General features: G+C 50.0%; 3 protein-coding genes across 3 annotated transcripts, besides 8 other annotated features; all 3 read left to right on the top strand.

Moving 5' to 3' along the window:
• Positions 1-63: 63 nt before the first annotated feature.
• Positions 64-96: a microsatellite.
• Positions 97-307: 211 nt separating this feature from the next.
• TraAM80_07537 (proteasome beta 7 subunit) lies at positions 308-964 on the top strand (the record flags this gene model as incomplete). Its single annotated transcript, XM_029384325.1, has 1 exon — positions 308-964. One exon carries the CDS (start codon positions 308-310, stop codon positions 962-964), a length of 657 nt encoding a protein of 218 aa, XP_029235805.1.
• Positions 965-1,041: 77 nt separating this feature from the next.
• Positions 1,042-1,079: a microsatellite.
• A 271-nt stretch (positions 1,080-1,350) lies between these two features.
• Positions 1,351-1,423: a microsatellite.
• Positions 1,424-1,445: 22 nt separating this feature from the next.
• Positions 1,446-1,484: a microsatellite.
• Positions 1,485-1,497: 13 nt separating this feature from the next.
• On the top strand, positions 1,498-8,802 carry TraAM80_07536 (peroxidase/phosphatidylinositol 3-kinase/serine/threonine-protein kinase HSL1,negative regulator of Swe1 kinase; the record flags this gene model as incomplete). The annotated part of the gene is made up of 1 exon (XM_029384324.1): positions 1,498-8,802. One exon carries the CDS (start codon positions 1,498-1,500, stop codon positions 8,800-8,802), a length of 7,305 nt encoding a protein of 2,434 aa, XP_029235804.1.
• A 78-nt stretch (positions 8,803-8,880) lies between these two features.
• Positions 8,881-8,914: a microsatellite.
• A 190-nt stretch (positions 8,915-9,104) lies between these two features.
• Positions 9,105-9,149: a sequence feature (A-rich).
• A 91-nt stretch (positions 9,150-9,240) lies between these two features.
• On the top strand, positions 9,241-10,182 carry TraAM80_07535 (cell differentiation protein; the record flags this gene model as incomplete). The annotated part of the gene is made up of 1 exon (XM_029384323.1): positions 9,241-10,182. One exon carries the CDS (start codon positions 9,241-9,243, stop codon positions 10,180-10,182), a length of 942 nt encoding a protein of 313 aa, XP_029235803.1.
• Positions 10,183-10,195: 13 nt separating this feature from the next.
• Positions 10,196-10,224: a microsatellite.
• Positions 10,225-10,235: 11 nt separating this feature from the next.
• Positions 10,236-10,262: a microsatellite.
• Positions 10,263-10,268: the final 6 nt, after the last annotated feature.

Raw genomic sequence — 10,268 nt, 5'->3', positions numbered from 1 at the left:
GGGGGGAGAGAGAAAAGATAGGGACAAAGTCTCACTCACTGGATGCTCACGGGGGAATACCTTTATACATATATATATATATATATATTATATTATTTGGCGTGCAGAAACGTAGTGCGTCCTCTCACACCGTCGTCGTTGCATGTATGCCTCATTTCAAAAAGACGATAAAAGAAAAAAAAATAATGTTTAATTTTTCTCCCTTCCATTGTTGCTCTCTGTGGCTTGCCTAGAATTATTTGCTCTGTGCGTGAGGTGTTAGGGTTTTTTTTTGTTTGTTTGCCACGGTGTTTCCAAATACAACATTATGGCCTCCGGGGGTTCTGTAGTGGGCGTGAAGTACAACGGAGGCGTTTTGCTGGCGGCGGACACGCTTCTTTCGTACGGCTCCCTTGCAAAGTGGCCAAATATTCCCCGCATAAAACTGGCAGGCGCTCACGCGGTTACGTGTGCTACTGGCGACTATGCAGACTTTCAAGAAATGACAACCATGATTGAGAATCATGTAAATCGACAAAAAATGTACGGTGGTGGCGCACTTACCCCGAAGGAGATCTTCTGCTACCTGCAGCGCCACATTTATCACAAGCGATCCGAGTTTGAACCATGTCTCTGCCATTTTGTTGTGGCTGGATGCCACGGGGGTGAGCCATTCCTTGGCGGCATTGATGACGTGGGCACGCGGTGGACTGATGATTGCGTCGCCACCGGCTACGGCGCTCACATTGCTCTTCCGCTGCTCCGCCAGGCGTTATCCAAACCAGGCGGTCTGACACGCGAGGAGGCCATGCGGGTCCTTATTGACTGTCTGCGCGTACTCTTCTACCGGGAGTGCCGCGCCATCAACAAATTCCAGATCGCTGACGCCACAGACGACACTGTGACGATTAGCGAGCCGTTTGAGGTCAGCACCAACTGGGAATACGAAGGTTTCTGCTTTGAAAAAACCGCCATTATTCGGTAGAGGTTCTACTCTCCACCGGACCAGGCGAGGAGGCATATGCAGAGGGGCGAGAGAAGCGAAAGCAACTTAAGGAAGCCTGAGTGTATATGTGTGTGTGTGTGTGTGTGTGTATGTGGAAGAGAGCAGAATGTGTTTTTTTTTCTCTCTTTTTTCTCATATCCCCCCACCTCTCTTTTCTTTTCTGCTTGTTTGGTTTGTCTTGCCGGCGCATTTGCTGGTTTTTATTGTGGGTCATTGCTTTGTTTGCGATTGCGCCCCCCCTTTTCTTCCTCCTCACCCGCACGGCAACTTTTCTCTGCCCCACGTGTGTTTTTTTCAAGGATGGGGTGTGTTGGGTGGTGAAGCAAGAAGGAAAACGGAGGGAAGAAGGATAGATACAGAGGAGTACAAAAGAAAAACGAAATCAAACATACAAACAAACAAATAAACAAAAGAAAGAGAAACAAACAGGTAAACAAAAAGAAGAGTTCCCCTTCACGTGTATATACATCTATCAATATAACTATATCTATCTGTATATTCCTAAAGCAATAATGTTCACGGTAGCTGGGAAGGATAACTTGGCGTCGACCATCCGCAGAATCGCAGATGACCCAGCGAGGCGTACAACTATGGTAGAGGAGGAGATTAAGCGTACGAAGGAGCTTCAGCGGAAAAATCTGCAGGAATACGAAAGCACCGTTTCTTCCTTGTTAATCTGTCTAGAAAACTTTGATGTGGTGCAGAGCGACACACCTGAGATTACGTGCGCCCTCACTGTGCTCGACATATTGCTAAGACTTGATTTGACGACTATTCAGATGTCTCAGTGCAGCAGCTACGCCCGCCTATGTCTCTGTGCTGTCAGTGACACCTCCATTGCACCGGCAGCGGCGCGAACATTTGCTGAGACGCTTGTGAATAGTATGACCTCCGATTTTGCCCGTATGGAGATTGATGAGACGCTTTCATGGATTGAGCTACCCGACGCCAGCATGCGAGCTAGGAGAATATGCGGGTTATTAGTACTGCAGCAGGTGGCACTACGCATTCCAATGCTGATCCTTCCCAAGCTAGGAACTCTCTGTGAGAAGTTGTGGAGTGGACTGGCCTCCTCGGATGATATGATACGCGACACCTCCGCACAACTATTTAAGGTGTGTGGGAAACTACTTAGTAACCGCTCACCGACACTGCGCATCAAAACGGTGGATACACTGCTGTCTCAGCTCAAGTCTAATCTTGCCGCAAAGTCACGCGAGTCCAACTTGGCTGGTTTGCTGGCCTTTGAGACGGTGGTGATGAGCTCCATGGGTGGCTCTTCGCAGCCACGGTATGAAGACTTATCCATTATGTTGGTACCTTACATAATGTCTGGTGGGTCCTCGGCGAACTCTGAGCTTGTGCGGAAGTTGCTCTTTCACTGCCTAGTTGTGCTTTGCCGTTATAACACGACATTATTTATAATCAATCACCTGAAGGATACGGTGAGTTTTGCGCTTAAGTCCATTCAAAACTTATTTCAGCACTGCACTGCTTTTGATATGCTTAGTGAAATTATTCCGATGGTTGGTAAAGCGGCCTTTACGCCTTTTGTAAAGGAGACATGTGAAGCTGTTTGCTTTATATCTGAAATGTCCCCGACGCCGTGTTGGGAGTCACTCAAGTGTTTCTCGGTGATATTTAGAGAGTGTCCACCGCCGGATGTTGAGAGTTACATCGAGCCATGCATAGAAAATGTCTTTAACTGGGGGTTGTCCTCACAGTTAATTGAGTGTATGCGGGATATTATTTCATTGTCCAGCATCAAAGGCCGGACAAAGCTGGAGGAGGCGCTTCTTGATATGATTTCTGTCACGCTGTGTGGCTTGCCGTTTCGCCAGGTGGCGGGGACGCGAATAAAGACGGGTAATCACCCAGACTCTGAGCCAACAGAGAGCCAAATTGTGGTGGCACTTAATGCTCTGATACAGTTTGGCTTTTCGGATTCTGAGCTTATGGGTGACTTTCTTCGTGACTCGGTGCTTCCACTCATCGATAGCCCGAGTGCATGCGTGCGGAATGCCGCCGTTAATACCATTGTGTCTCTGTTAATTCCACCTGGTATAAAGGGGGAGTTGACAATGTCCCGTAGAATATGTGTGGATATGATTGTCTCACGCATGCTTGTAGTTGGACTGGCTAATCCAGATCCGGTGATACGTGCGACGATCTTGTCCTCCTTCACCCAATCGTTTTATCCGTACCTGAGTGAATTGCAGTTCCTAACGCAGTTATTCTCGGCGCTTGGGGATGAGGACATATGCTGCCGCATTGCCGCCACAGGGTTGCTATGTCGTATGGTGAACCACTACCCGTCACATATTTTACCCATTTTACGCAAAGAAATATTGCACATTCTCTACACCCTTTCTAGCGAAGACACCGGGAATAAGGTGTCTAACGGACTACTTTTGTTAGACGCAGTCGCATCCAATGCCCCACAATTTGTGGTGAACTTGACAGACGGCATTATTAAAGTCCTTGGACGCCACCTTTCATCTCTGGAAGTGAATTCTCCGATTTTGCAGTCACTGCTCCGCTGCTGCACTTCTGTGGCTCGTGCGGTGCGCTTTTTTGGACACAACGAACCCATTTTTACGCTGGAGGTGGAGCGTGTGTGTGAGTTGCTAGACCTCCTGCCGCTTGACACGGAGTTTGTCGCCTCGCGTTTGTGGTGCCTGCGATTTATTGGCGCCACTTTAGGTCCTCAAATTGGGGGACGTTCCCCATACGATGTATATCCGCAGCTGTATCGCCGTCTTTCGGGGATATTAAAGAATAGTGACGATGACCTGGACCTTCGTCTTGAGGCACTACGCTGCGCTGGGACCATTGGAGTCCTAGACACACGTGTCTTTCAGTCGCTGGGCTTAGGCCAAAGCACACAGCAAACAAAATTAGAACGAAACAACTCACATACACTTAGTCATGCCATGTGCTGCCGCCATGTGTTACGAGCTATTGCTTCCCTGTTGGACCCTGATGAGAAGCGGGTCTCAGTTAGCAAGGACAGTTTGCTGCGCGTAGGCATTCAAACTGTTCTCCACATTGGTGAATGCTGCCCATGTTCGCGTGCCGGGATGGCGGTCGTGATTCCCGCTATTGTGCGTGCGGCCAGTGAACTTTCTCCTGGCCGCCTGCTTGGCATTGTCTTGCATGAGTTGGCACAAATTGTAAAGTGCGTAGGTCCGACGTCGCTTTCGGATGTGGCAACGCTCCATACTTTTTGCGATGTGGCGTGGGAGCGGTGCCCTGTATATCGATTTCTTGTTGTACGTCTGGCGTCAACAATTGCCAGCCTTAGGGAGAAGGGGGATCAAAAGTATCTGCAGAGCGACGCACGCGTCCTTCCCATTACACTTGACGCCCTGAATGACTCAGATTCCTCCGAGTATTTACAGTATGCCATTTTGGAGTACATTGTGAAGCACACGGAGACACTTCAGTTCTGTGCTGAGATTGTGGTGCTTGATCTCCTTCGTGCCACGCAGAGAAACCCCATAGAATTTGGAGTGTACGCTGTGACGGCGCTTCGGACGGTTTGCACGACGTTAAACGTTGATGAACTCACCGGCGTCATTGTGCGTGGGTTGCTTGCTGCGTTGAAGATGCACTCCGCCATCCTCATGCAGGACACGGAGTATACGTCTTTCACAAACCGAATCATGAGTGTCTTCTGCGTGTTGATTGTGCAGTTGCAGGGTGAGTTCATCAAGTACTCCTCGCAGGTCATCCGAACACTCAAGACACTACGCATCTCCAACGCTGAGTTCACAACGCTGCAGGGGCTTCTACTCAAAGGCGTCCCCTGTACCCTGAGCGCGAGTTTATTGGCGGAGTATCACGCTCAGGTTGTCTCGCTCCTTAAAAAGTGTGAGTTGATGATGACGCGAGGGATATCTTACCTTGGAGAGGTGTGGTCTGCACGAAACAATGTGGAAGATGCAGCTGTGGTATTTAGCGATGACGAGCGACCGCTTCCCTTGGCAGAGCAGCGAATCATTAACACACTTAAGACTACTCCACTTACTAAGGAGGAATGGCTTCGCTGGATTGATCAATTTTCTATTTCTGTCATGCAGGAGTCACCATACCGTGTGTTTCGTTGTGTTTCACTGCCTATCGGCACCAATGCCACTCCGCTTGTGGAGCGATCACCGGAGTTTACGCAGGATATATTACGTCTTGCATTTCGTGCACTTTGGAACTTTGGCAGTGCCTCCATTCGCTCCTCCATTGTTGACTTCTTCCGGCAAACGCTGCAACGACCCACTTGGTCCTCCACTGTGCCTGATGACTTTATCACTGCCATGCTTTCTCTCGTAGAGTACATGGATGTCGTGGGGATGACACTGCCGATTGCGGCCAATGACCTCTCTGAGTGTGCGTGGTCCCGCGGGATGCTTGCAAAGGCGCTCTACTGGCGTGAGGCCGCCTACCGCGAGGATCCTGCCAGCACAATAGAGTCCCTCACCATTCTGTACAGTGAGTTGCACCAGCCTGACTCCGCGGTTAGTCTGCTTGGTGGGGCAAGCGAGAGTCAGAAGCGCTACTTGCTTCAGCAGTCGGAAATTCTGAGACTTCCAGGGTATACAGAGGCCCTGTGTCTCACTCAGGAAGAAATTGACAGAGATATGATGGGATCAGAAACGAGTAGTGAAAGTTTTGCGAAACTGTTGCCATACCGATCAAAGAATTTGAGACGCTTTTGTGGAGTCGCAGGCCGTTACCACCCTGACGTCAGTACGTTTTTTCGTGGTGAAGACACGACTGTTGACCTTCAGCTGGAGCAACGGGTGCGACAGATGATGAGCTTAAGCGAGTTTGGGGACTACGACAAGGTGCTGCAGCAGTGGGGTGTGATTTTTAACCAATACAAGGGGAAAAAAGTGGATACTGAGGAAAATATCCTTTTTTACGTCTCACAGTATGCGGCAGATGCCTCCATCCGGCTTCAGTCGTGGGGCACGTTGGAGGACGCGCTGCTGTGGATGCCGAAGGATAGCGTGCACTACTACATCTCACGGGCGGCGCTTAGTATTCACAAGGGTCAGTACGATGAGGCTTCGTTGGCAGTGAATGAAGGCCGAAAACTTTTGCTAGATGATCTTGCTGGACTTTTGCACGAATCCTACATAAGAGCGTATGAGAGCCTTGTCATCGCGCAGGAGTTATCTGAGTTGGAGGAGGTGGTGGCAGCGCAGCGTGTCAAGGAGACGGTGTCGACGCAGCACCTTTGTAGCATTTCACGTTTGTGGAGTCAGCGTATTTTGATGATGTCACCTACGGTGCCTGTGTGGAAACAGGTGCTTAGTGTGCGGGGGCTGCTAATTCCCCCAAGTGAGGACGTTACAACACAGCTGCGGTTTGTAAAACTATGCCGACGCGCAAATGCGAAGCAGCTGGAGCGCTTCACTTTGTTGCAGTTGCTTGGCTCTCGTTGTCCCACCTATGAGCAACTTATGAGCCACAACGCCAATCCACGTGTTGTGATGCAGTACATTGGTTTTCTTTCTGCAAATGGGGAATTGGGACCAAACGGTCCGTATGGTCTTGAAAGTGATCTGCTTAGAAAATTGATTGACACACATTCTAAGGTAGAGAATGCGACTTTGCTCTCCCGCGCCTATGTCCGTCTTGGTACCAAGGCCGAGCTGTGGGAGGCGATTGAATGCTACAAGGCTGCGACGTTGTATGACCCCAACTGGTTTCATGCCTGGCGTATGTGTGCTGAGGCTAATGTTGAGCTGCTAAACACCAACTACTCAGACGCCGCGTATGCTGCCGCAATTGAGGGGTACATTAAAAGCATTAAGTTGGGAATCTCCGACTCCACCATGATCCAAGACGTGCTGAAGCTTCTGACGTTGCTGAGTCGTCCCTCGGACTCGGAGGACGGGCTGAGAAAGTTACGTGAAAAGGTATTAGAGGTCTCCTCACGGGCATGGTATTTGGTGGTGCCACAACTCATCGCTCGCCTGGACTCGGGTTCCGATGAGAGCTGTCAACTCATTGCGGACATTTTGACCCCGGTGGCCTTTGATTACCCCATCTCCTTGCTTTACCCATTGAATCTGTCGGCTATGTCTGACTCTGAGCGACGCAAAAAGTTGGCACACATGATTCTTGAGAAACTGAAGTCTAAGTTCCCTGTCATTGTCCTTCAGGGTCGTCTTGTTATTGATGAGCTACTACGCATCTCGGACTTGGTGTACGAGAAGTGGTACGATCAGCTAGACGCCGCCGCCAATGCCTTTTTTGGCCGCCGGCACTACCATGAGATGGTCGAAAACTTGCTGCTTCTGCATGAAGAGCTGCATCGGGCTCCGGAGACCATTGTGGAGGCCGAGTTCACTTGCAAGTATAGCAGCAGCCTGCAGGAGGCACAAGAGTGGCTACAGTCCTACAAGCGAACAGGGTCTGTTGCAGATTTGCATTCGGCGTGGCATATCTATCATTGCGTGTATCGACAGATTGACGCGCACGTACGGGCCCGGAATCGATTGCAATTGCCATTTTGTAGTCCGAAACTTTTTGAGGCGAGAAACCTTTCAGTGGGCATTCCCGATGCTATGCCAACAGACGAGGGTAGTGTGTCCTGCATTGCCTCGTTTAACGACACGCTGGTTGTGATTGCGAGTAAGCAGCGACCAAAACGCCTAAGCGTGATCACCACGGAGGGTAAAAAACAAAAATATCTTTTAAAAGGACGAGAGGACTTGCGGCTTGACGAGCGTGTGATGCAACTTTTTCGCCTTGTGAACTCACTTATGATGTCCGACTCACGCGCCTGCAAAAACTCTGGGTTTCAGATTAAACGCTACTCCGTTACTCCATTGAAAGACACTGTGGGGATTATCGGCTGGGTGAGTGGGTGCGACACCCTTCACGAGTTGGTCAAGAAGTATAGGACTTATCGTGGGGTTCCGGCTGAGTTGGAGTTACGAATGCTAAATCAAATTATCGTCTTTGACCAGCCCAGGGCATATGATTTTCTTACTGTGATGTCCAAGGTGGAGGTCATGGAATTTCTTGCTGATCATACGACAGGGCATGATATTCGGAAGGCGATGTGGACCTCTGCTGCTAGTTGTGAGACATGGTTGGAGCAACGACAAGAGTTTACCACGTCCTTGGCGGCCACAAGTATGGTGGGGTATATATTGGGTTTGGGCGATCGCCACCCAAATAATATCATGATCCAACGTACGTCTGGGTTAATGGTCCACATTGATTTTGGTGACTGCTTTGAGGTTGGTATGACGCGCGACAAATTTCCTGAAAAGGTCCCTTTTCGGCTTACGCGAATGCTGCGCAACGCATTGGATGTTTCAGGTGTTGATGGGGCATTTCGTACAAGAGCAGAAGTAGCCATGTGCGTCTTACGCGATGGCAGTCACAGCGTTCTTGCCATACTGGAGGCCTTTATTCAAGATCCACTGATCTCGTGGCGTTTACTGAACCGTCCAGGAGAGGAACCACAGTCATCGGCGGAACACCATACCTTTGAGCAAATGAGACCAAGAAAACTCTACTCTCCCGCAGTATTCAGAGGGAAACCACCTGCGGATAGTGTCTCAACCGAGGCTGTCCGAACTGCCCATCATGCATCTGTGCGGGAGGAGGTTGACATGACTCACAAGGGCGTCACCATCTTTGGGCGTGTGCGCTCAAAGCTAAAAGGTGAAGATTTTATGCAAACAGCATTGGCCTCTGCGAGCATGGATCCAAAGGCACAGGTAGCCCGTCTCATAGTAGAGGCGACGGATATCACAAATGTTGCGCAGTCGTGGTCCGGCTGGTACCCGTTTTGGTGAGGTGTTTACTTTGATTTTTGTCCTTTGCATCTTAACTCTTTGTTCGTATTCCAAGTGGGAATAGTTCGTTGTTGACTGGTTGTCGTTGTCGTTGTCGTTGTCGTTGTGTTGTGTGGTTCTTTTTTTTTTGCTGTTCTGCGCTGCGGTTGCTCTTGTATTGCGGGCAGTCATGCTGGCGGTGCTTGTATTGTTTGTGGGGCGAAAAGCGCGGACGATGAGGCGCGTGCCGGCTGGTGCTGAATGAGATGTTGGGCGTGCCTGGAAGGACAACAGAACTGAGGACGGTCGCCTGCCGTGAGAGTTTATCTCTTTATTTTGTATTCTTTTCTTTTTGTTTTTGCTTGTCTCTGTACATGTGCCTGCGCCTTGCACTTTCTTCCTCCCCACTTTTCTTATTTTCTCTCCGCCAGGTTATTCGTCTAGTTACAGTCGCCAAAGATGCACCAGGGACCCCCGTATGTGCAGTACTCCATTTACCCCTCGCAACAGCCGACGATTAAGCCATACCCCTCAATGACCGCAGTGTCTCCGGAGACGAGGAATATGCTTAACCTCCTTGAAAGTCTCTTTAAGCCAGAGCTGCGTGAGAAGGCCATTTTTGAGCTGGCCAAGCACCGCGAGAAATTTCAGCAACTCGGACTATTTTTGTGGTACAGCGTAGGCACGATGGCGATCCTGCTGCATGAGGTCATCTCTGTCTATCCCCTCCTGCACACCCCGGAGCTGCTTTCAAAGAAGACAACCAGCCATGTGGGTAGTGTCCTCACGCTGCTTCAGAGCGTTGCCTACGAGGATTCAACCCGCAAGTTGTTTTTGGATGCCCACATTTGCCTCTTTCTCTATCCCTTTCTTCGTGGGACGAGTAGTGGAACGGGTAATGTGACGGAGGGCCTTCGTCTGACCTCACTTGGCGTCATTGGCGCCCTTGTCAAGACCGACGACGCCGACGTGATGCAGTATCTTCTTAGCACGGAAATATTCCCGCTTTGTCTCAAGATCATGGAATACGGACTTGAGCTCTCACGGACGCTCGCTACCTTCGTTGTGCAGAAGCTCTTGCTCTCAGACCTTGGCCTGCAGTACGTCTGCCAGACACCAGAGCGATTTAGGGCTGTTGCAACGGTCCTGCAGAACATGGTGGGGTCGAAGGACTGCACGCCACGCCTCCTGCGGTACATCATTCGTTGCTACCTGCGTCTTTCCGAGAATCCACGTGCCTGCGACGCACTTTCTCAGTGCCTGCCAGGCGTGCTTCGCAACGATACGTACAAGCAGGCCCTCGAAAGTAGTCCTAACATCAAAAAGTGGCTGCTGCAACTTCTTGTGAACATTGGCGACGAGGGGGCGAGGAAGATTGTGGAGGGCAACATGAATGCTTAGTACTGTTAAAGCAACAGAAACAAACACACACACACACACACAAAGAAAAAAGAGGTGAAAGTAAGGAGGAAGAGAAAGAAGGGAGA

This window comes from Trypanosoma rangeli, assembly GCF_003719475.1.
Source record: "Trypanosoma rangeli strain AM80 chromosome Unknown Tra_15.4_contig_00319, whole genome shotgun sequence".
NCBI classification, from domain to species: domain Eukaryota; phylum Euglenozoa; class Kinetoplastea; order Trypanosomatida; family Trypanosomatidae; genus Trypanosoma; species Trypanosoma rangeli.
Note: the sequence above shows the minus strand (reverse complement) of the source record. Positions and strands in the feature narration are given on the sequence as shown.